General features: G+C 47.0%; 1 protein-coding gene across 2 annotated transcripts in view; it reads left to right on the top strand.

Moving 5' to 3' along the window:
* Positions 1-25,995, top strand: part of PLEKHH1 (pleckstrin homology, MyTH4 and FERM domain containing H1) — a 49,860-nt gene that overhangs the window by 5,370 nt on the left and 18,495 nt on the right. For both annotated transcript variants that reach the window (XM_057543435.1, XM_057543436.1), the window contains exons 2-8: positions 3,222-3,380; positions 14,760-14,822; positions 15,724-15,873; positions 18,794-18,877; positions 22,258-22,339; positions 22,457-23,178; positions 25,266-25,344. In XM_057543435.1, the coding sequence (XP_057399418.1) occupies positions 3,255-3,380; positions 14,760-14,822; positions 15,724-15,873; positions 18,794-18,877; positions 22,258-22,339; positions 22,457-23,178; positions 25,266-25,344 (1,306 nt within the window). In that variant the 5' untranslated portion in view covers positions 3,222-3,254. The remainder of the gene's footprint in view (positions 1-3,221; positions 3,381-14,759; positions 14,823-15,723; positions 15,874-18,793; positions 18,878-22,257; positions 22,340-22,456; positions 23,179-25,265; positions 25,345-25,995) is intronic.

Consider the following 25,995-nt stretch of genomic DNA (forward strand, 5'->3'; position numbering starts at 1 on the left):
CATATCTTATTTCCAAAGTCCCTGGAGATTTTGATAATTTGGGTTTCTGCTCTCCCAGTGGAATCTGAGCTGCAGTTTTGACAATCAATAAGAGGGAATTAACATTCACCAAACTTTTTTTTAACAACACTAAAGGATTGAGTTTCCCCTGCCCTTTGGTTTTACTTGGGTGCTTTTACTGCTAATTCTTAGCCCTGGGCTAGGTTGCAAGACTCCAAGGTCCTACCTTCAGATCTGCCACTTTTTTTTTTTTTTTTTAATTATGCAGGGAAAGTAAAATCCCCTTAAAGGACAAAGAAAACCAAACATGAAGCCTGCGGGCCTTCTGTGGAGGCCCCACAAGGTTCTGTTGTGTCTTTTCAGCTGTGATCTTAGCTCAGAGAAGGTCATGTTTTGTTTTCGTCTTTTGTCTTCCTGCCCGTTCCAGTTGGTCCCAGTCTTTTGAGGTGGGGATTGCTGGGAGGTCACAATGTCGGATTGTTTGGGATGACAGTTCCGGGAGAGCAGGGCTGACTGAGGTCATGTGTCCAGTGTTCTGAGCAGCCCAGAACCGAAAGACTCCATCACCTGACCCATCAGTGTTTTAATTGTTGGGCCTTTCTCTACGGGGCTACTGACCCTGTTTTTTAAACAAAAAGTCAGGACACATGATAAATGTCTTGCTTATGGAGGTCAAAGCGTCAGAATATTTGAGACCAGGGTACCCTGGGAAATCTGGGGTATAGGTTCGCCTTAGTGCCAAGGATCCTGAGAGACCGTATAAAATATTTCATTCTTAAGAGTCCACCCGACTCATTGTGAAGTCAACATTGTTTGCAGTTTTTGGATGGGTAAGGAGCACAGTAGCTAAAAACAGGCATTTTGGAATGAGAATCCCAGCCCTACTACTTACCAGCTACAGAACTCTCTGTTCCTGAGAGTGTGGACTAGTGCCCACTCCTTGTCTCATGGGTTCTCATGAAAATGAAAGAGGCCACACGTGCCTGGCATATAGTAAGGACTCAATAAATAATAGCTGTTTGTTGCGTATAATGGGAGAATGATATTGTAAAAGTCAGATGTGGGGTGGGAAGCAATATTGGTGGTTAACCTATCAAGGACAGGCTCACTGATGCTCCAGGGTAATTTTAGTGACACACGGGAGGTGGCTGGGTTTTCTGAAGCCATGTGGCTCCTGAAGAAGGGAAAGGAGATTTTTTTTTTTAAATGGCAATTTTTTTTAACCTTTCTTTTTTTTTTATGCAAGTATAGTTGATTTACGATGTTGTGCTGATTTCTTCTGTACAGCAAAGTGACTCAGTTATACATACATATACATTCTTTTTTTTACATTCTTTTCCATTATGGTTTATCCCAGGATATTGGATATAGTTCCCTGTGCTATACAGTAGGACCTTGTTGTATATCCATTCTAAATGTAATAGTTTGCCTCTACTAACCCCAAACTCCCAGTCCATCCCTCCCTCCCTCCCCCCTGGCAACCACAAGTCTGTTCTCTAATGACAAATTTTTATTATGGGAAATTCTAGGCATATACTCAAGTAGAGAGACCAGTATACACATCACCCAGCTTCAAAAATTATCAACATTTTGACAAATCTTATTGCATGTATCTCCCTCCACCCCAGCTCCTCACCTCCTATGGTGAAGTGTTTTAAAGCAAACCCGAGGCATTATATCATTTCACCTGTAAGCCATATGTATCTCTAACAGGTGACATTAAAAAATACTATCAAGACTCTCTGCTTCCACTGCAGGGGGCACGGGTTTGATCCCTGGTCGGGAAACTAAGATCCCACATACTGCACGGAGCAGCCAAAAAAATAAAAATTAAAAAAATTAAAAATAATAAATAATAGGGACTTCCCTGGCAGTCCAGTGGTTAAGACTCCATGCTCCCAATGCAGGGGGCATGGGTTCGATCCCTGGTTGGGGAACTAAGATTCTGTATGCTCCATGGCGTGGCCAAAAAAAAATTTTTTTTAATAAATAAATTTTAAAAAAATTAAAAATAAATAAATAAATAAAAATACAAAATATATTATCAATCTAGAAAATTAACAATCATTCTTTAAAATCACCTGATAGTAGGGAGACCATATGTCATGGTTTGGGACAGACCAAATTTATACTTGTTGCCAAACATAATTATTAATAGCACCCTGGAAGGGAGATTTAAAAAGTCCTGGTGGTGGATGTGTCTTCCAGCCCTTCTCTGCTTTGTGCCCCCTCTGCGCCTGTATCTCCCTTCTCATACACACTCATACATCCTTCTTCATTTTCTCATCCCCAACCCAGGTTTTTTTTCTCTAAAATATGTTCAGGAGACATCTGGGTAAATTCCCCTGCCTGGAAATATTATAGGTGTCTCCTTGGCTTGTTCTGAATTTGTCTAAAGTGTTTTACAAAGACTTGTGGTTTTCTCCAGAGGCTACAGCAAAATATCTACCAATTTTCTGGTTTGCATTTTATAACTTAAAGGAAAGAGTGAGAATCCGTTCCAAAACAGGATGATTTGATGACAATATATGAAATCCCAACTAAATAGAAAGTTGTCAAGGAAATTTGAAACATTACATTTTCGTTCCATTTTTTCCCATCTAAAATCTATATAGTTGTAAAGAATCAGTACTCAACTGGGAACCAGGGTTCCGCCTCCAGTTAGCCACGTGATCATGGATGAATCTGTAACCCACTTTAAGCCTTCCCTAAACACCCTCCCCCCAGCATAGTCCACTCCATTTCTCTGCTTCCATTTATCTGCATATTGATTAGCAATTGTGACTACATTGTAATTTTGCAATTAGACTTTACTAAGAGTTCTTCAAAAAGACAAGGGGACCTCTCTCATTTCCCTTTGCACCTCCAGTGCCTAGAACAGTGTCTGGCACTTAGATGTTTGTTGAATGAATAAATTTTTGTTAAATGGATAGTTGAATGAAAAACAAATGAGCCCTACTTTTCACTTCTGTAACAGCGAGACTAGGTTCTCCTTGCAGTTTCTCGGGTTTTGTGATTTCCTGAGGTTGCGCAGCTACCTTCTGATGGAACGGGACATGCTGAGCTCAGAGAGCTGGCCATGGGACAGAGGGAGAGCCAGGCTCACTTCCCTTCCCCCGCCCTGTTTCCTCTGTCCTCCTTTGGTCTCCTCCTCCTTTCCGCAGAGAACTCTTCCTCACACACTTACTTATCTTTTCCCCTCTCTGTGTGCTGGCCCTCAGGGCTCCCTGGAATCTCCAGAAGTTGCTTCCATCATGGCAGAACTCAAGGTGGAGACCCGGACCAGTGTAGACTGGCAGAAGCGCTGCCTGGCCCTGGAAAGCCAGCTTTTCCGGTTCCGCCTGCAGGCCAGCAAGATAAGGGAGCTGTTGGCCGACAAGGTGAGTCCTGGAGAGCAGGCAGCCTGTAACGTCCCTGCAGAGGTCACTGTCAGAGAGGGAGAGTTGGGGAAAGCCAACTTTCTGTTTTTTTTCCTGAGCGGTTTGATTGATTGGTTGATAGATTGAAATATATTTGACATATAACATTGTGTAATTCAAGGCATACATGTTAATGTGATCCATTTATATATTTCAATGATTGCCATTGTAGCAGTAATTAGCACGTCTATCATATTCCATAATTATCATTTCTTTTTAGTGGTTGGAATAATTAAGTTCCAGTCTCTTAGCAAGTTTGATGATTATAGTACAATATTGTCTGTATTCACTATACTGTGCATTAGAGCTCCAGGGCTTATTTATTCTCTGTTGCAGGAAGGTGAACTTTTAATAAGGTGCTTTCCATTCTTGTAAGGTGAAACCCAAGGTAGTTTGTTTTTTCAAAGACCAAATTCTAAGCAGTTGACTAATCTGTCATCTTGCATCCTCTCCTGCTCTGCTTCTCCGTATGACACACCAAAGAAATGATACAGATCTTCATGGTCGTGCATCATCTCTTGAGTCACGTGTATCTACAGTGGAGGTTCTATTAGTCCCCTAACATTTCTTCCTCAGTGTGGGGAAGGAAGATATTTTAGGAGAGAAGAATGGATATCCCCACCTTGCTGCTCACCCTCTATTAAGATTATGAGCTGTGGAAGGCAGGCTGGTTTCTGGTGACAATGATACAGACCTTGGAGCCAGACCTGCTTGGCTCTGCCACTTCCTAGCTACGTGACAGTGGGCAAGTCCCTTCACTTCTCAGGCAGGTACACAAATGTCTACCTTTCGGAATTATTTTGAGAATTGTATCAGATGACATATATAAAGGTTCTGGCATAGAATCGGTCTTAAATGGGAACAGTTATTATCTTTACAGGTTTGGGTGGGCTGGGCTGGGAAACTGACCATTATTCATAATGTTTCCATGGGAAGATACATTCTAAACGGCTATTTTCTGAGGCATTTTGGAGCATAACCCATCTAGAAAGTGACAACCTACGCTAAAATATATATATCTTAATTGAATCAACCATTCTGCGTATAGTTTTGTTTACAGTACCCATCTTCTAGTAAACCCTTCTTTCCTAGTACAAAAGTAAAATTCAGTCCACCTCTAAGTAATGTCAAAGTCTTGATGAATAAAGCCTGCATAAATGACCTGTTTTCTTGACAACCCCACAACCTGGAGTCCAGGAAGACAAGTCATTGACGTCACCCCTGCCCTTCCACTGCTGAGGGGAGTGGCCCTGGACTAGCTTGGACTAGAATTCATGAACCTTGGGTGTGTTGGCATTACTGTCTCCTAGTTCAGGCTTTGCAGAATGGAGACCGGCAGGGTTCCTTTGGGTGTGGTTCAGGTACTGCTAGTAGAATTCAGCCACCTCGGGGAAAGGGAAATAAACCTTAGACAGTGGTGTGGTCCTGGGACCCCCTATGCCAGAAAGCTGGAGTGCTGGTTAACCATGTACATTCTTGGGCCCTACCCCTGTCCTCCTGATCCAAGTCTTGTGCTGCTAATTATCTGTCTGTTTCAGAAGCGCCCAGAAGTTGTTTTTGTACACTATCAAATTTGAGAACTTTGTCTTGTATATGGAATTGGAGGTGTGCAAGGGAAAAAAGGGATAAGAAGGGATTGATTCAGCCAGCTGGTCTAAAGCACATCTCAGAGCCAGGAGACTTCTGTTTCTAGTAAAAACCTAAAAATGACCACCATGAGACACCTACTAATACTAGATTAAATATTTAAAATATCCTTCTAAGTGCAGAGCTGTGTACTAAAAATATAAGAGGAATCCTCAGGGGGCAAAATGAAGAGGAAAAACCAGAGTGGAACTCACAACTGGCAGCTGAGTTGGGACGGGTGAGTGTGACCTCCCTTTAGTAACGAAACTTTCAAGGTTGAGTTTTAACATCTGTGGAGACAGAGATGAGGTCTGGCCAGTTGGAGGCTGGAGCTGAAACTGAAACTTCCAGGTAAAGTCAGGACTGTCAAAGGAGTTTACACAAAATAAAAAGGTGGACAAGGAGAAGAAAATCATCCACCAGCACAGGGAGACGACAGAACAGCTTCTCATACTTAGCCAAGGCTCTGGGCAGAAAAAAGAAAAATAAAGAAAATGAAAATTGTTCCCTGAGAGCCTGACGATGTTAGTGGTTTAACAGTAGAATTTACACTATCTGTGTGGATTAGAAACCTGAAGTTCTGGGCCAGTGATACCCCCAGAGACCTTGTAGAAGCAGACACAGAACCTCTCCTGGAAGAACAAGACCTCAGCCCTGATTACAGAGGATCCCCACAGGGAAAAAAAAAAGTCCTTAGTGAAGATGAATATATGATCCACAATGACTAAATACTTGGGAGAATAACCCACAGTGAGTGAGAGTCCGCGTATGCAACAAACAACTGAACTCGATCACCACAAGAACTTCTAATAATAGAACTGTTGGCAACACACTAAATCAATGAGTTCAGAACTATTGAAAGGAATTCCCTGGAGATCCAGCGGTTAGGACTCTGTGCTTTCACTGCCGAGGGCCTGGGTTCAATCCCTGTCGGGGAACTAAGATCCTGCAAGCCGAGTGGTATGCCCCACCCCACCAAAAAAAACTATTGAAGACATAATAAACTAATTGAAAATATAAGACAAGAACAAGACACCATCCAAAAAAATGAGACAAAGAACCAAATAGAACTGCCAGAAATGAAAAATGTTTGCAATGAAACTAAGTGTTCAGTGGATAGATTAATAGCAGATCAGGCACCACGTGAGACAGACTTCACGAACAGAAAGATAGACCTGAGGGCAGCATAGAGAGATGAAGACACAGGTTGAGATGTGGTTGCCAGAATGACAGGATCCTTATGGAGATTCCAGAAGTGGAGAAGAAAGTGAAAGAGAGGCATGATTCAAAGAGATAATGGCTTTAAAGTTTCCAAACTTGGTGAAAGACTTAAAGCCTCAGATTTAGGAAGCAGGATAAGACCAAGCAGTATATATGTTTAAAAAAATCCATTCCTTTTCATGTAACATTCCAGACATAAGCAATCCAGCTCTAGGGGGAGGTCTGCTACATGTTTGAAGGTAGTTCACCCTCATGTCCACATTCCAACTCCTTCCCTTTGATAGCATGGGCCAAAGGTTGCCTTCATTCCTTCTACTCACATCCCATTGGCCACTTATTCATGTGATTATACCAGGCTGCAGGAAAGTTTGGAAAGTGTAGTCTTTATTCTGGATAACGATATGCTCTGTTAAAAGTCAGAGGTCGTATGAAAGAGAAGTGGAGAACAGAACGTGGGGAACAAATAGCAGTCTTTAAGTCTAGATTTTAAGTCTAGAATAATAGAAATAACAAATAGAAATAGAGCATATAACTTTCAAATCAGGAGAGCAGCTACTGGAAGTGGAATTAAGTCTATTAAATCCAGGTGAGGAAGAGAGAAAGGAGTATAGAAAAAAAGTAGTAAATACAAAGCACAAAATGCAATGGTAGCAATAAATCCAAACACAACATTTTAAACCAACTATACTTCAATTTAAAAAAAAAAAAGAAAGAATCCAAATGTATTGGTCATAAATAGACCTATACAAGAATGTCCTTTGCAGCAATGATGCATGAAAAGTTAGAAATACTCTAAATGTCTATCAACGGGGGATGGATAACCATGTTGAGTGTATTTATACAATGGAATACTACATTGCAGTTAAAAATGAGTCAAGTAAAGCTACATGTATAAGAGCAATAAATCTCAAAAACCAATATTGAACAAAACAGATCAGAAGGATATATATATAGAACAATACAGTTTATATAAAGTTTTAAAACCTGCACAAAACAGTACTCTCTGTTGTTTAGGGGTGTATACAAATGAGGTAAAAATGTAAACACAGCCAAGCATAGGGTAAGTACACTTGGAAGGAGAGGGGTAACATTGGAGAGAGGTACACTGGAGGCTTCAACTGTCTGTTGTGGTCCATTTCTTAGAAACAGGAGAAGCAGAGATGACAAAAATTAAGATTTGACCAAGATGAATGGTGGATACATGTTTTAAAAAAATTATTCTCTGAATGTTTCTGTTGGCCTGAAATATTTCATGATAGAAAAATGTTTTTAAATGCCTTCCTCCTCTATTCCTCAGGGGCCTCAAACACATTATAAACAAACACCTTCTTCCTCCACAGCCCCTTGGGTCTGGGTAGGTTGAACTTCTATAATATCGGCCCCTTCTTTTCTTCCAGACTGTGTTTGCTCACCATCAAAGTAACCAGAATGCTCTCCCATAACAATGTTGGGGGCTCAGAGTGTGACTTGGGTAAAGAAAGGAGAAGTGTATAGACACAGGGCAAAAGAGCCTGGCGGTGTGGGAGGGGAGAGAAAGAAATCTTGACTAGGAATCATGGGCTGGGAGACTTAAGTAGGGAAGAGGACTGGGACATTAGCCCGACACTGGACCTCTTGGCAGGAAACCTTAAGGCCGTAAACACCATGTTGCTCTATGTCAGGGCTGTGCCTGTCACCTGCTGTCATCCCCAAACCAATAGGCCAGGTTCAACAATTCATTAGAGGTTTTCCCCAATACGTCAAGGTAACTTTCAGGTCACAGGAAGAGATGACCCAGGTGTCTCAGGAGAGCTCCTGCCGGGGCCGGGCCCTGGTCCCCATCTCTGTTGCTGCTCCCAGAACTTACTTGTTAGTCATCATCAGTACCCATCTGCACCCAGGTGAGCCAGGTCAGCTGGGTCCCTCTGGCCAGCCCCCTCCCTCGCCTGCCCCCTCCACCTCTGCTGTTCCGCGCAGCCCGCCCGGCCGCCCGTGGAGATGGCATTGCCTGGATGACGGACGGCCACTCACTCGCTGCAGGCGGTCGTACAGGGCAGGCCAAGCCTGTGTGTTTCCCAGGGGCCCGGCCCTGCCTGGGATCAGATACCGTGCACTGGCCGCTAAGGCTTGGTAGCAAGCCCTCCTCCTTCCCCACCGCACAGTCTGCTTGTACCTGACTCCCTCTTGCAGAATTGCCATTCGAGACAGGATAATCCCTCACCTAAGGGTGAGAGAGGGCAGGAAGGGTGAGGAGAGGAGGCAGCCCTAAACCTTGCTTCCGCTGGGACACCTCTCACGGTCTGACGTGCCCTTGCCCGGGCTGCCCATTCCGAAGCCAGGTGAGCTGTGGGTCACTTTCCATCCAGCACAGAAGTTGAGGGAATGGCTCATGTCTTAGAGTTCACATCTTGTCTGCTCTTGGGAGCCGTTTCCCCAGCGCTCTTCTTGGTTGAAGAAGTCACAAAAGTAGTCAGATCAATCTAAAAACTGATGCTGTTCTAAGAGCTGGATATTAAAAGTCCCTTAGACTTTGTTCATTCTTGCTAAACTTGTGCCTCAGTTTTCCCATCAGAAAAGTGGGAGTATACTCTCTATCCTCAAAAGAGCTTTGTATCATGATGAATACATGACATCAATATTAGGACTAAAACAAGTTAAAATTTTTTGATTTATTTACTCCCTCCCTACTTCCAAAAGGGATTTGAGTGGATCTATTAAAGAGAAGACATTACGTAATAAAACATCCGTCATTTTTGAGCTTGAATATTTTTCACTGAGGCACCTCTTCCCGGGGCCTGTTCCGGTGGGACTGTGTGCACTTCCTCTTTTTCTAGAATCCCTTACTAGTTTCTCCAACCAATGTTTTGAAATACAGTAACTCAGTTTTATATTTATATACCAAAAATTTGTACTTCAGGACTTTTTTTTTTTTTTGAGTGTATAAATGGTTCAGTTCAGTCCCTTAAACAAAGGAACAATGACTATTGCTCCTCCCCGCTCTGACCACGGATTATACAGAGGCGGTGATTCAGTTTAGACACCAGCTTCACAACGTGCTGATAGAACACAAGGCCCAGAAAAACATATCCTTAAATACCTCAGAATTTGTGAAAAGGCCGGGTACTATAAAAGGAGAATACTAGGGCTGTCATGACTAGTTGGAAATAAAATATGCATAAAGTCATCACAGAATCAGCCTTAGCAGACCTCCTTGCTGACGGATCTGATTTGCTTTGGGAGTAGATGCCTTCTAGAACTTTTATTCACTGTGTATAAGTGCGTACGTGCGTGCGTGTAGAGAAATTTTTTTATTCTCCTAACCCCCATTTTTAATAAGTCCCTCTATAGTATTTCTCAGGAACCATAGTCTTGCTAGAGCTTTGTACTTCTGTAAAGCCATTCGAGAAGAGTCCTGTGTCGATGGGGGCTCTGCCCCGGGATGCTTGCTTTGTGTTCGGCGGCCAATCTAGTGCTTTTCAGAGTGTGGTCTGTAGACCACCTGCATCAGGATCACCTGGGATTTTCTTTTCAAGCACATTCCTGGGTCCATGCCTCAGACCTGCTAAATAAAAACCTCTGTAGTCAAGGCCCAGGAATCTGTAACAAGCTCCATGTGGATCCTTATGCCCCTGAGGGTGTGAAATCTACTGCCACGAACTCTTGCCCTGGCCATGTCCCTGGGCCCATTCACCTGTCCTTCTAGTGGACGCCTTGAGCCCTTTGAGCCTCAGAGGGGGTTCTGGGTCGGGGGGTGGGGAGCAGTGGACCCACAGACAAGACTTGGAGTCCTTTCTTTCCTGCCTCTTCTGCACTCAGACAGCAGGGCGGCCCCCCAGTTTTGTCTTGGGAATGAGCATATGATTTCAATTGAACAAAAGATTTGATACTAAAAAAACAAAATGTTGAGAATCATTGTCTTTGATTACAACAGAGTTGGAACCATTTAACAGCTAAAACTGGGGGTTGCAGTCTCAAAGGCTTGCAGGTAACTAAACTTACATGAGTGAGGATTTGGGGCAGTGTGCTACAGCTTGAGGAGGAAGCCAGGTATTGCCATGAGAAAAGGTAATCCTAGCGTGTCCAGATCTCCTGAGTTTTCAGGAGAAGCTGGAAATCGGGGATTGCATGTGGAATCTGGGTTTCTACGGGATGTGAGATTTGGATGTGAGGGGCACGATGGCTAAGAGTATAACAGACTCCGGAGCCAGTCCTCCTGAGTTTGAATCCTGGCTCCGCCTCCTAGCTGTGTGACATTAGGCAAGTTACCTAACCCCTCTGCGTCAGTTTCCTTATCTGTACAACAGGGATAATAATAGGACCTGCCTTCTAGGATTGGGATGAAGATTAAATGAGTTGATACGCGTAAAGTGCTTTAACCAGTGCTGGACACATAGCAAGTGGCCTTGTTTAGTTATATCTGTGTCGGCTAAATGCCCGCAACACTGTAGGTCTTACGTGATGCTCTGTAGGCTAATAGTTGGCAACCTCTGACTTAAAGCCATTCTTTCTGTAGATGGATCATAAGTAGGGTGGTCGGGTAATTTATCATCTAAACCGGGACACTTTGGAGAGAGAAAAGAAGGCTCTATTACTAATTATTCTGGATGACAGATGACCACTGGACTGTCCCAGGCAAGCTGACCCTGGTCCTAAGCGCCATCTTTGTATATGAAAATCCAAGAAGTGACTTATAGCTGCGAACTGCTCAGTAAGTGCCAAGTTGTGCACGTGAGCTTGGCATGAGGCATCTCCTGTGATCTTCACAGCAGTCCTAGGAGGTGGATACTAGGAGGTGATGAGGAAACTGAGGCAAAGAGAGGTTAAGAATGTATCTAAAGCCACACTGTGGTGGAGCCAGTCGGGTTCCAGAGCCTTAGGCTTACCTGTACCATTCTCTCCAGCCGGTGCAAAGCAGTGGTAAGAATGTTGAACCCTTTTCAGAGGGATAGCTGAGACCCAGCCTGGCGTGGCTCTGGGCTCAGACCACCACTCAGCACGCAGGTCTGTGCTGGGAGCGCAAGAGGGTGTCTGCTGCCTTTGGGGCCAGTATTTCACAGCGTCACCGAGTGTAACAAGGAGCTGTGGACATGGGGATTAAATACCAGGTTGGTGCCCAGTGCATTTCATCAGGTCGCTGCAGCCTGTTCTAGGGTGGCTTATGAGTCTTGGGTTAAGTCGCACTGGTGAAAGTAGATCCTGCCTAAAAGTCAGCTGCCCAAACCTGACACCGCCTTGGCTGGTGTGTCAGCCAGACCCACAAACTAAAAGGATAGCTGAGGACACGGTCCTAGGGAACCCTCTGAAAGGAGAAACAGAACCCAAATAAGGGGGGCCCACGAGTAGCTCAGCTTTTCAGAGGTCCAGGTGTGGCCCTCTAAGTGAGCATAAGGAATGATCTGCCATCATGAGAAGTGTTGGTGCTGGGGTTAAAAGAAGAGTTTGAAAACTCCAAACATGATATTCCGGCATAGACACCCCTGAGAGTGTTCCAGTGGCAATGAAGAAAATGTGTTTTCATAAAAACAGAGGGAAACATGATGTTAAAGATACTCTCTTCAAACAAGGATGGCAGGATGTTGGTAATTGTTGGAGCACAGTGATGGATACATAGATGGTCATTGTACTCTTCTCTTTTAAAAAATCTCCAGATGTTCCAAATAGTTTTAATGTTCAGAAATTCGCTTTAGAGAAAAGAGAATACTCCAGCATAAAGGTGAATACAGAACGCTTTGAGTCTCGAGTGTCCTTGCCCGGAAGATAAGAACGGCTGGAGGGTCGGCAGCAGGGAGGACCAGGTGTCTGTTGGGCCAAGACTGGGAGGAGACCCTAGGCTCCGAGGGGCGCCTTCCTTTCCATCTGCTTCGGTGATAGCATACCTTAAAATATGTCTATTATTAAAATCTTGGGGAGGTAAAATACTCACCATGCTGTCAATGACAGAGTGACTTCTGCCTCTGACCAGTGTTATTGACCACTCTTGACCCAAATGGAAATGCCCAAGTGGGAGGTAGGACTCAAATACTATTCATCCCTCTACCTTGGTTTCTCCACCTATAAAGTCACAAATATGAATGATTGTTTCCTATGGAAATCATATGTGTTCTGAGCTACAGAGCAGATGTCAGATCTAAATGAAGGTTATTCTCTAACAAGGACCTACTGTATAGCACAGGGAACTCTGCGCAATGTTATGTGGCAGCCTGGATGGGAGGGGAGTTTGGGGGAGAACGGATACATGTGTATGTACGGCTGAGTTGCTTTGGTGTGCACCTGCAACTATCACAACATTGTTAATCGGCTCTACCCCAATATAAAATAAAAAGTTAAAAATAAGTAAATTAATGAAGGTTAATCTAGGAAACTTGTCAAGAATCCAAAGCCTTCCCATTCAGTATTTCATTGTATTCTTAAAAATTAAATGCTCCCAGTAATTGTATTAGTTAGGGGTGTTTCTGATGAGGGCAGAAACACCAGCTCTGGCCAGCTTAAGCAAACAGGGAATTTATTAGGAGGAGCCTGGGACATCTCAGAGAACTGAAGAACCTACCTAATAATCATGACTTGGTAAAGTTTGTGCACGTTCTCTGGTGCAGCCCCTTGGCTCTCATCTCTGGCCTCTTAATCCCACATTTCAGATTCCTGGGGAGAGAGAACCTGATTCGCTCCTGGGGGGAGAGAGTCGGGTCTGGTGCCGAAGGGGGAAGGGTTATACAGTACTAACCTGGTCATGGGTTATGTGTCAACCACTCCCCCCAGCCCCGCCACCAAGTAGAATTTTTTTTTGTGCTAAGCAGCCACCCCTATAACCATAATATTGGTTTGTTCTATGCTGTTACCTCCCCCATAGCTACAAAGGGCCAAGGACTGTGTGATCTTGGAAGGGCCATCTGGCTGTAATTGATGCCTGAGTCTGGCCAGAACCAACCCACTCTCTCAGGCTTGAGTCAAGAGGTTCCATCATGATTATTAAACACAGGAGAGGAAGGAAAGAAGAGATGCAAACATCCTCGGCCTGAGCACAGGAATGCCTGTCAAAGATGGTCCTGTCTATTGGGAGCCCAGGGGGCATTTTTGTCGCATGGGTTGTAAATCTTGAGTTTTATTTGGGATCCTCAGTCCTTTCAAAGGGACTGTGTACTGCAAACATCTGTCTCTCCCCAACCCCAAGGAGGAAAAAAACGGATGAGGGCAGGCGGCCCTGAGAACAGAGTTTCCCCAGGTTCTCAAACATGAACTGCTCCCGGGCAACCCTCCTTTCACTGTCCAGCACCAGACTGGAGGGCTCCGTCTCTTCCATCTTTTAATCAAGGAGGGAAAGCAGCATTTCAGCTGAGCAGATGAGAGGTTGGGAAAGAGAAAAAATTAATTGCTCAGTTCACTGGTAGATATCAAGCCAGGGTCCAGGCCAAAGGGAGAGGTTGAGTAGCCAGAGAAAAGGCCAAATCTGCAGAGATAAGGTGGGCGAGGGCTGGACTGGAGCTTGGGAAGCAAGGCCTGTCCAGCCTCACGGAGGACAAGGCTGGGAGATTATGCCTCTAGTGTATTTTTCCTGCATACCTGTTGCCCTGGGGCAAGGCAGGGCGGGGAAGGAAGCAGTTGCCTGACTAGGCCGTGGCCCATGGCATTTGGTAGGAGAATGGAATGTATGACTCTGCTCTGCTTCCGCAGGACTTTTGTGTGATGGTGTAAGGTTTTGGCAGTGCACTCTGAGCCCTGACCAGGGGGAGGGTGGGAGCTGAAATCCAGCTCACGCTCCACTCAACAGGCTGTGAGCTCACGAAGCTGCAGAGATGCCGTGTGGGCCGTGGGCTGGTGAGCTGCTCCTTAGGCTTCACCTTAGATCTGGTCCCTGATAAGGCACCGGGTATAAGGACATTGGTCCCTTTTCTTGGGCCAGTTCACATAAGATTCCAGACTGGTAGCTAGATAGAATTTTTTTTAAATGTGCTTAAGATTAAAGAAATCAAATAAGGCGATACCTGTGAATGCCATTTGCAGTCAGAGGCATCCTTGAAAGAAGGGGAGGAAGTATTTGTCCCCAGCCAGGGAGCCATTCTGGGGTAGGAAGGAATATCCGACATGATGGGGGCTCACATGGGAGCACGTTCCATGCCAGGCACGTGGCAGGGCACTGCCTGCAGCCCAGTGCTGAGAGGAGACAGGTCTGGGAGAAAAGCCTGAAAACAAGAGTGAGGGTGAGGATGCCTCAGGAAGAATGATGGTGGTACTGCTCCCCTTTCCCCAGGTGCCCTAGACAGGGAGAGAGACCTAGGCTTTTCCTCGCTCAGCAGAGAGGACAGCAGCTCTAGGCTCTTCACCTGCCCAGGAAATTCAGGATAAGGGAGCCGAGGGCTGCCATGGCAATCTTTACCCTGACATCCTTGAGCCACTTGAGATGGGCAGTTTAAGCCCGGCCTGTGTGTAGCATCTGCACAATTCACATGCATTGCCTTGATGCCATGTTCGCAGTAGGGACACTGCACCTAGATCTCCCCTTCCTCTCTGGTTGAGCAGATGCAGGAGCTGGAGCAGAGGTTGCTGGAGGCAGAGCAGAGAGCGGAGGACGCGGAGACCCAGGTAACCGGGGAGGGGATGGCAGGAGCGTGCAGCGGAAATGACCACTGGCCTTTCCTGACCCTTTCCGTGGACACACATGGACACGTCACACCGATAAGCCTCTTACAGGGACGAGGAAAACCAGCAGTCATGTGTTAGACCTTCTGAACCAATGAAGGTGCCTGGGGCTTTCTGTGGGCATGAGGGAATCTTTGGGTAAGGGTCAGTGCAGCGAGCAGGTGAGTGGCTTAGTCCAAATAGGCTAGGTTATGCTGAGTAACCAATGATGTCAGACGTGTCTGCAGTTTATCACATTTAGTTCTCACTCATGGTACCTCTCCATTGAGGGTTAGCCAGGGATTCTGCTTCGCACGGTGATTCAGGGATCCAAGGTAATGGAGCTCCCCATCTTCCAGCGGAACCAGCTAGAACATGCAGCCTCCTTGGTTGCCATGGCAGGGAAAGAGAGCTGGGTCCTTGTGCGCCAGCTCTTAAATACTTCAGCCCAGAAATGACTGAGTCATTCCACTCAGGCCCATTGGCTGCAGTGAATTCCATGGCCATCTAACTCCAAGAGGGCTGGAAAGTATCGGGAAGTTCATGGACATTCAGTGAGCAGCATATGTCTCTGCCACAGTGAAGCTGGAGCATTTCCTCTCCAGGGCTGTTTGTCTTGCCCAGCTTGTCCTTACTGGGGCCCCCAGAGTTAGATGGCCCTACACCCTGCTATTCCTTCCTTGTCAATTCCTTCTTTTGCCCAGATGAGGCTTAATAAGTGGTCATTGAATTAGTTGGCCCCAACTGCCCTGGGTATGGGCTCTGCCTGAGAGTCACAGGTTGCGGCATCAGGAAGCATCCCATCCCATCCCATGTTGGAGACCATTTCACACACCAACCCTATGAGACGATTGGTACTTTTCAGGTGGGTGTGATGGAAGAGAAGGTGAAATTGTCCAATCTGAAGAATGTGGACTCAGCAGGCAGCCTGCACCGGAAGTACCAAGAATTGCTGAATGCCATGCAGGGCAAAGACGAGCTCATCGGCCGGCTGGAGGCCCAGTTGGAGAAGCAGGTAAGTGCCAGTGCCCCCCTGTACCACCTGCACCAGCTGCCCACGGCTCCTTGAGCAGAGCCCCTCTGCTTGGGCCGCTGGTGGTGGGGACTGTCTCCCTCACGAGACTGTTCTTTCTCACGGAGATGTATTGGAAGGTGTGTGAAGAGCCAGGCAGGGGATATGGTGGGAAAGGGACCTTGGAGGCTGACTCATCTGGGTTGAATCCCCCCTTTAGCACCAGTGAGCAAATTACTTAAGTCGCTGATTCTCGTTTTACGCATCTGTAAAATAGGGGTTGTAGTACGTCATAGGGCTGTCGGCAGAATGAACTCAGGGAATCTGGGTACAGTATCAGACCTGAGGTCGGTGTTTGGTAAGGAGAGCTTTTCCTTTTCCACCCTGGTCTTGTACCCTGCCAACCTGTGGGACACGTAGTAGCAGAGCAGCACAGAGCTGGACCGTCAGCCTTGGTCAACTGCTCGGCCAAAGTTTCTCAATGAACCTGAGTAGACAGAGACCAAAGTTGCCACCTCCTCTGAAAAGCACATAGGAGCCCAGGAGAGGCCACTGCCCAGTATTCCAGCCACAGTCAGCATCTTTGTTCTGGAGAGGACATCTGGAACACCCCCCTGCCAGTCCCCTAGGCCCAGCTTCCCCTTCACGATCCCATTAACTTCATCCTAATTCTGTCCCTTCCCTCTGCCATTGGTCTTACCTACCCAGCTTTTCCCTGGTGCCAGAGCTCCATTGTTTCCAACTGAAAACCTCACAGCATGGCCAGACAACTTGCAATTTTCCACATGTGTACTGTCCATGGAGGTCCCAGCTAATCCTGCTGGTGCCTTCCCACTATCATGGGCACATTCGTAATCATTCGTCAACAGTCACTGAACATTTCCTTTGTGGGACGTGCGTCCCACAATGTGTGGGGCACCATGTGTTCCTGAAAAATCATGGGAAAATATCAGTAGAGTGTTGACACATGGAATCTCTCATCAATTTCCTATTGATTTTATTTTATTTTATTTTTAATGTATTTATTTAATTTATTTTTATTTTTGGCTGCATTGGGTCTTCGTTGCTGCATGTGGGCTTCCTCTAGTTGCAGCGAGCGGGGGCTACCCTTCGTTTTGGTGTGCGGGCTTCTCATTGTGGTGGCTTCTCTTGTTGCAGAGCACGGGCTCTAGGCATGCGGGCTCAGTAGTTGTGGCATGCAGGCTCAGTAGTTGTGGCTCACGGGCTCTAGAGCACAGGCTCAGTAGTTGCGGTGCATGGGCTTAGTTGCTCCACGGCATGTGGGATCTTCCCGGACCAGGGCTGGAACCCATGTCCCCTGCATTGGCAGGCGGATTCTTAACCACTGTGCCACCAGGGAAGTCCCTCCATGCTTTTTAGAGCAGGGAACTAGTACTTGTTCTAGAACTTGTTGGTTACCTGTGCCTCAGGCACTGTGCGGTGTACTTTCTGTCCCTTCATCCTCAAGATGGTCCAGAAGGGAGATGTATCTTCGCCCATTTTAGAGATGACATCACCAGAGGCTGATGTGGCCTTCCCAGTGCCCCACAGCAAATAAGCCTCAGAGGCAGAGCCAAATCCCCAAGGCCTGTATTTTGTTCTCTCCTAGGCTGCTGTTCTTTAGATACAGACCTCGCTTTTGAGTCATTTTATAGTGGTCGCTCGGTATCCACAGGGGATTAGTTCCAGGACACCCCGCAGATACCAAGATCCGTGGATGCTCAGGTCCATTATATAAAAGGGCATAGTACAGTCAGCCCTCCATATCCGCAGAATTAGGTCCGTGGTTGGTGGAATCTGCAGATGCCGAACCCACCAATAGGGAGGGCTGACTGTGCTTCACCCTGTTATATCAATATGATGAACTTGAGCATCCGCAGATCTTGGTATCTGCTGGGCGTCCTGAAACCAATACCCCTGTAGATACCGAGGGATCACTGTATACTGTTGATTATTTTGAGGGAATTGTACTCATGTGCTAATTTACCTTTATTTTTTATTTGTTAACTGTAAAGGTAATACATGCTTATAGTAAAAAATACAAAAAGACCAAAAGGGTATAAAATGACATTTTTCCTCCGTCCCCATCCTTCATTTTCCTTCCTCACCGCTAACCACTGTTCATTGTGACCGTTTCCTGTGTATCAGGGCACAGTGCTCCGTTTCATTTTGTTTATTTAGCCCTTATTTGTGGGCTCTTAGGTTATGTCCGGTTTTGAGTGTTTTGTTTTTGTTACTTTATCAAATAATAATGCAATTAACGATTCCTAAGCAGTGGGTTTGTTAGATCAATGGTATGGACATTTAAAGTGTTGAAAATATTATCAAGTTTTTCCCCCAAAAGGCTTTGCCAATTTGTATGAGGTGGGCTGTTTTACAACACCCTTGACAATTTAGGGTTATATCAAACTTTTACATTGTGTTATTCTGGTAGAGGAAAATGGTGTGTCACTTTTATTTGCATTTTTAAAATAATAATAAAGATTGCACAGCTTTTCATGGGTTTCTCTCCCTTTATTTGCTGTTGATTTCCTATTTATATCTTTTGCATATATTTATTGGTTTGTTCATTTCAAATTATCCCTTTTTTATGTAAGTCATTTGTGTTGCAAATCATCCCCCAGTTGGTCTTTTCATTTTGTTTAAGGGCATCTTTTTTTTTTTTTTTGGTCATATAGTAATTTATAGAGATGATATAGATTTATTAGTCTTTTCTTTCATGGCTATTTGGGATTTGTATTATGCTTAGGAAGGCCTTTCCCACTTTAAGAATATTTTCTAAGAATTCATAAATGAATGTATTTTTTCCTATCGGCCGACCTCCATCCAGTCCCTTAATATTTCTTCTCAGGGCCTCCCACCTCCAATTTTTCACTAAAACGGTGACCATCATGACGAACTAAAGGCCCTCTCTATCTTGCAGAAGAAGATGAGAGCTGAGGAAACAAAAATCGTTCAAGAAAAAGCTGCAAAGATCAAGGAATGGGTGACACTGAAGTTAGCAGAGGTGAGTGAGAGCTTATCTTGGGAAGCCTGCGAGGGACCCGCATGGGGTTGCTCCTGTCACCCTGCATTTTTCTGCCTCTATCTGTTTATGGGGCCTTGCCTGCTTTTCATTTTGTTAACCATTTGTCTCTCGTTCAGCTTAAACACTGACACACTTCACTTCACTTTTCCCTTCCTGTTGTCAGAGTTGGGTTTCCCTAGAGCTCCTGGTTTGCTCTGTGTCTGGGGAGAAGGAAGGAGTCTCACTTCTGAGGAGTCCCATCAGTTTCCTTCTGAGAAGCACACACAGTCCTTACCATCCACCCTCTGTCCTCTCCATTCTTTTTAACTTTTTTTTTTTTTTGGTGGTCAAATATATGTAGAATATACCATTTGAGCTGTTTTTGAAGTGTACAATGCAGTGGCATTAAGTACATTCACAGTGTTGTGTACCCATCACCACTACCTCCAAAACTTTTCCCACCCCAAACAAACTCCATACCCATTAAACACTAACTCCGCATTGTCTCTCCCGCGAGTCCCTGGTAACCTCTATTCTACTTTCCACCTCTGTCCATCCGTTTTCATAGCTCATCACTTGCTACAGTTTTATTTAGGAAACTCAGGACTAGAAGCTACAGCGCTGCTAGCAAAAAACCAAAAAACAACCTCTTTCTAAACAGAAGGAAGGGGAATTGAAGTTTGGAGAAGGGTGAACACTCACTCCTGACACAAGTGGCTCACACCTGCAGGGGGTAGCGGCCCATTTTGCCTCCTGTCCTTTCTGTGGACACACATCTCAGGTCACCTGCTAGACTACAGGTCCTTGGGGACAGAGCTGATGCCTACAACCTGCATCTTCCACAGCCCTGATCTCTTGCTAAAAGGAGCTCAATGGAAGTGTGTTGGCTTTCCAATTAGAATGGGTACTAGACAGCCTATTAACAGGACCTGGCATATTGGCTGGAGACAATGGAAGAACCGTTATTTGTTGCTCCTAGGTGAATAAGAGGTCAAAGTTACTTTTATCAAAGGTTGAAACAAGAAGAAAAAGTATGTTTTGTCAGGGAAGATAATGAGGAATTAGGGCCTGTGGATTATGACATAGTGAAATGATATGGTGAGAATAAAACATCAAACAATGAAAAATCTGGGTCCTAGAGCTCAGGATAAAAATCATTAGAATAATTGGAAAAGAAGAATGTAATTAACCAATATTTGTTAAACGCTTGCAATGCATCAAGTTCTAAGGCAGGCATTTTAAACATAGATACTGATTTACTCTCAATGACAACTTTGTGGAATGATTACTGCCATCTTCAATTTATCGTAGTAAACTGAGACAAAAAAAAAAATACAAGCAAGTTGCTACTGTGATAAAAGTAATTTTTGTAGGTTGTATATTGTTCCCGACTCCTTTCCAGTAGAAGGATAATATATACCTGCCCCTTGCCATAAGATTTGCTATGCCTCCCTGAGGAAGGAATATGCTTCTGCAGATCATGGACATTATGCTTGTTTATATGACTTGCTCTAGACATATATGTAAGCTATATTCAATTAGAAACTTCAAGAACAATCACATGGGGACTTCCCTGGTGGTGCTGTAGTTAAGACTCCACCTGCCAATGCAGGGGACATGGGTTTGAGCCCTAGTCCGGGAAGATCCCACATGCCACAGAGCAACTAAGCCCATGTGCCACAACTACTGAGCTCACGCGCCTAGAGCCCGTGCTCCGCAACGAGAGAAGCCACCACGATGAGAAGCCTACGCACCGCAACGAAGAGTAGCTCTCGCTCACTGCAACTAGAGAAAGCCTGTGCACAGCAACGAAGACCCAACGCAGCCAAAAAAGGAAAAAGAAGTTTAAAAAAAAGAAAAGAACAATCACATGAATTTATTATTGTCCTTTTCCTTTTTCCAGGAGATAGGGTTTTCTCCTTCATCCTGGATCCAGTATAAATAAAGCATGTGAAACTGAGTAGAATACATATGATATAAAATATAAGCAAGGAAATAAAATTTTTGTGTTATAAACAACAAAAAAAGTGTGTTGGCTTTCATTTCAAAGAAAATGCAGCCACGCTGAGGCTGGATCTCGTGGATAGTATGTTGAGTAGAAGAAGCCAGACACAGAAGTACCTCTTGAATAATTCCATTTATGTAAAGTTCTAATGGGCACAACTACACTAATGTGTGTAGGGTGCATACTTAGATGGTAAAACACAGAAAGCAAGGAAATGAATCTCATAGACTCAGAAGAGTTGTCGCCTTAGTGGGGAGGGCGGATCATGTGATTGGGGAAGGACAAGTCCGGGATGTCTGGAGTGTTGGCAAATTCCTCTTTCTTAACCTGGGTGGCGGTCACATGAGTATTCATTTCAGAATCCTTTGTTAAGCTGCTCATTGGTGTAGAATGCAGTTTTTTATGTATTATATTTCACCATTTTTTTAAAAGGTTAAAAATACCTAGAAAAGAGGGACTTCCCTGGTGGCACAGTGGTTAAGAATCCACCTTCCAATGCAGGGCACACGGGTTCGAGCCCTAATCCGGGAAGATCGCACGTGCCGCAGAGCAACTAATGCTGTGGGCCACAACTACTGAGCCTGCACTCTAGAGCTCGCGAGCCACAACTACTGAGCCCGCATGCCACAACTACTGAAGCCTGCGTGTCTAGAGCCCGTGCTCCACAACAAGAGAAGCCACTGCAATGAGAAGCCCATGCACCGCAACAAAGAGTAGCCCCTGCTCGCCACAGCTAGAGAAAGCCCGTGTGCAGCAACAAAGACCCAACGTAGCCAAAAATAAATAAATAAAATTTATTTTAAAAAAAAAACCAGGGCTTCCCTGGTGGTGCAGTGGTTGAGAATCTGCCTGCCAATTCAGGGGACACGGGTTCGAGCCCTGGTCTGGGAAGATCCCACATGCCGCAGAGCGACTAAGCCCGTGAGCCACAACTACTGAGCCTGCGCGTCTGGAGCCTGTGCTCTGCAACAAGAGAGGCCGCAATAGTGAGAGGCCCGCGCACCGCGATGAAGAGTGGCCCCCGCTTGCCACAACTAGAGAAAGCCCTCGGACAGAAACGAAGACCCAACACAGCCATAAATAAATAAATAATTTTAAAAAATTACATTCCTGAAAAAAAAACAAAAAACCAAAAACCTAGAAAAGAAAGCACAGGGGCTGCCAAATGGAATTCTTTCCCATCTACAACCAGGTAGCACAGAGAGGAGGAGGAGGAGGAGGTCAGGGCTCCCAGGAGAGTTGGCAGTGGATTGGGGGGCACCACGGGTTCTTTTGTGTAGATTGGATGTTTAAGAAGGATTTTAATCTTATTTTGAATTACATATCTGAATGTGTAGGCTGAGTATTCTCAATCTTCATTTTTCTCTTTGTCTAGCTTGAGATGGAGAATCAGCACCTGAAAAGCTGTAATCAGCACCTGGTGGAGCAGGTGGGAGCCCTTCAACGTGCACTGGAAGGTAAGCGGGCCAGCACGTGCGGGAGTGGGGTGTGTGTGTGGGGTGTGTGTGTGTTTGTGTGTGTGTGTGGCTGAATTGAGGGAGCTCTTAACAGGCCTATTTTTGTCCCAACCACAGCTCTTCAGATGGCACCTTCGGGGAAGCTGCTGGTGGCCCCCCAGGGAACCACAGAGCACGATTCTGTCCCTGCAGGACCAGGAGCCCAGCCAGTGGGGCAGGACGGTGGTCCTCAGGCCCAGGGTGCCCTGAAGGCAGCTATGCCTGTACCTTCTCCAGCTGCTCTGCAGAGCAAGGACTCTGTTCCTAAAGCAGGAAGCCCCTTGGAGGATTCTAGTTCCAGTAGGGTCCACCCTGGAGAAATATCAGGGGCCAAGACCCTTCCACTTCATCTGGGAGGACAGGGCTCTCCTGGCCAGCTGTGCCTGAAGCCTTGTGCCCCCAGGCATGGTTTGGCTTCCTGGGGTGAAGGCCTGGTCACTGCTCAAGGAGGGACGCTCCCTAGGACGAAGACCTCTGCCAGGGAGGGTGGCCCCGGCTGCAGCCTGACTCTGCCAAAGGTGCGGGCTCCCAGCACCCACCGGGACAGCATCCAGCTGGCCAAGCGGCACCACAGCCAGCCCCAGGCGGGCCCTGCGCACTTCAACCACGTGGTGAGCATTGAGATTGGGACACTCTCAGCCCTCCCCTCCTCCAGCCTTCCCAAGGTGGAGGCTGGACCTGAGCTCCGGGAGGAACCGGAGAAGATGGAGATGGAGGAGCAACCCCCAGCGGGGAAGATGGAGGAAGTGGATTTGGAGAACAAACCACCTACACCCCCCCTGCACCGGTTTCCATCCTGGGTAAGAGGCCCCCTGGGGACAGGACAGAGGGGCTGGGCTGATGGTGCGAACGCTGTCGGGCACAGCCGTGTGCTGAGCATGGGACGAGGCTGTCACCCTCACCACCTCTGGGAGGTGGGTACCCCCGGGCCTGTCCAGACTACTCCGCCCACAGGGGTGGAGCCAGGATTTCCGATTGGACGGCGGCCGGCTGTTCCCTGAGCAGGCACTCACCGCGGGCCACAGCCAAGCTGGGTGCTTGGTGCCCGTTTTCTCGTGTAGTCTTCCTGACTCTCCGTGGAGGTGCAGTGTGGTGGCTAAGAGCACGGGTCCCAGGATCAAACCAGGAGGTCCCAAGATCAAACTATGTGAGCCGGGGCAAGCTGCTAAACCTCTGTGCCTCAATTTCCCTCTCTGTAAAATGGGGATAATAGTACCTGCTTTATAGGGTTGCCCTGAGGATTAAGCTTGTTAATACGTATTTGGTGAGTAGTTGCAGCAGTGGTTCGCAATAAGTGGAGAGGCTGCTGGAAACGGCCAGGGCCAGGCCAGGGTGGAACACCATCAGAGCCATCCCTCCTCTTGTTCCTCGTTGTCTTGTAAATCCAGATGCTCTGAAATCCTAAAGCAGAGGCAGGCAGTGAGGGAGCATTCGGCAAGGGGTGTGGCAAGAGGGCTCAGGTCCTTCCGGTCCCCGAGACAGGATCGCTCTTGTTACCTTAGGGAACCACAGTGGCCCGAGAACCCAACCTCTCTTCTTAGGTGGGACCAGCTGGGCAGTAGCCATGTGGGGAAGATCGAGACTGAGAATTGGGAGAAGGACATTTCTCAATCTGAGGGAGTCAGATGGACTTAACTTGCTGATTTAGAGTTCCTTTGTCTGTTGATCCTTGAAACAACCGTGTGAGTTAGGCATTAGATAACCTTTTGTAAAACACTCCTACATTTGTTGAACCTAAACCCCTCAAGCTTCACACTTTAATTCTCTCTGTGAAGTTAGAGGCCTGTCCATGGTTGAATTCCACTACCACTACTGGCAGGAATAATCGTTCCTATGGCTAATTTTACCACACGGACCCAATTTATCTGCCCTACATCAGCACGGAATTCCCTGCCCCAGCCCAGTGCCTGCCCCTCCCCCCCAAAATTGCTCCTTGCTGCCTCCCATCTCTTCCCTTCCCTTGCCTCCAGTCACCTCTGGCTCTCATCCCAGCCCTTGCCAGCCCCTCCGTCTCTCCCCCAAGCGCCCCAGCACTGCTGCTCCCCTCTGGGGTGACCCGGATAGCATCCACCTTCCTTCCTGCCCCAGCCTAGCCCAGCTGCCTCCTCGAGCTGGGCAGGCCTTCCCCGGTCCTTGTGACTCACCTGTCACCTGAAGGGGCCTTTGTTTTCCCTTTACCTTGAGTGAAAAAGAGATATGGAGGAGGGTAGGTGGGGCCTCTGGGTTGTTTGGGAGTGATCCAAACCTAAGAAAAGCTGCCCAGGCCTGTGGGCCTGCTTCAGACCCAGGGGACCCCGAGGGGCGAGGGAAGAGTTGAGGGTGGGAGTTCCCATCGATGTGTCTTCTACGTCGGGGTTCAGGGGTCTGGGTGAACCAGGACTTTGAGCCTGAAGCCTAACCATGATGTGACATTGTTACTGTAGGAAAAACATGTGTCCCAGTTTCCAAACAACTGGCTTCCAAACAAAAGGGCATGCACATCCTTGCCATGCAGCTCTGACGCCCTCATTACCAACCCCCCAACTTCAAGGGCTGTAAGATGGGTAAGATTCAGAGAAAACAGGTCCCAGTTCCCTCTCCTCCTGAACTTCCTTGCCCCAAGGGAAGGGTGGCAGCAAGAGAGGGAATAAATACCGCCTGCAGGGCACTGACTATGCTCTAGGTGTTAGATGTTTACGTTAATAATTTCATTTGATTGTCAGCAGCCTGAAAGGTGAGTATTATTACCCCCATCTTAGGTCCAGAAATGATGTTAACTTGTCCCAGATTCCCCGGCCGGTCACTGGCTAAGCGTGGATGTGGACCCAGGTCTGCCCGCCTCCAAAGCCAGAGGCCGGGGTGGGCACGGGGGTGGTGGGCCCTGACCCCTTGTGACCTCCCGTTCCAGGAGAGCCGGATCTACGCCGTGGCCGCGTCAGGCGTGCGGCTGTCTGAAGTGTCTGCTAGAAGTAACGCCGCCTGCTGCGGTAAGTCCCAAGTGAGCTGCCCGTGGCAGGCAGGGTGGGCATGCGGGGAGGAGAGGACTCGGAGCAGCGCCCAGGGCCAGGTTGCCTGCAGCCCATCCCCTCCCACAGCAGGTGGGGTTCAGGTGAAAGCACGTGGCCCCTGCTCCCTCGGAGAGAGAAGGAAGCTGCACAGGTTCAGCTCATCACCTGCCGGGAGGGAGTGGGCGGGAACAGAGTTGTGGCCAGTTACAGAGCTGGAAGGGACTTTGGAGGCGGGGCGCTCCAGCCCGGCTGCCCGCCTGCACCGGCTTCCCTTCTGCAGTGCCAGGGCTGTGGCCGAAGGGGCCCCCGGTGCCTTGATTTAGATAAGCCCCTGAAGGAGCCGCATCCCCACCTGAGTGCGGCTCCTGAGTCGCCGGCCGCCCGGGCCCCACGGTGATGCGAGCGCCCCATAGTCACACGGCTTGTAACTCACCTTGGCAAGAGTGGGGCTGAAAAAGACCTTGGCCCTCGTCCTGAGATCTGTCCCCCGGTCTGTCTCCAGAGTGCTGTTTCAGGGAATGCTGTCTGCACGGATCTCTCTCCTCCTCGCTCTGCTCAGGTCTCTGCCTCCCCTGCCCCGCTTCCTGGGTTTTGCCACCTGAGTGAGTCTCATCCCTCTTTCCCACCCCT

The sequence above is a fragment of the Balaenoptera acutorostrata genome, chromosome 3 (assembly GCF_949987535.1).
Source record: "Balaenoptera acutorostrata chromosome 3, mBalAcu1.1, whole genome shotgun sequence".
Classification (NCBI taxonomy): Eukaryota; Metazoa; Chordata; class Mammalia; order Artiodactyla; family Balaenopteridae; genus Balaenoptera; species Balaenoptera acutorostrata.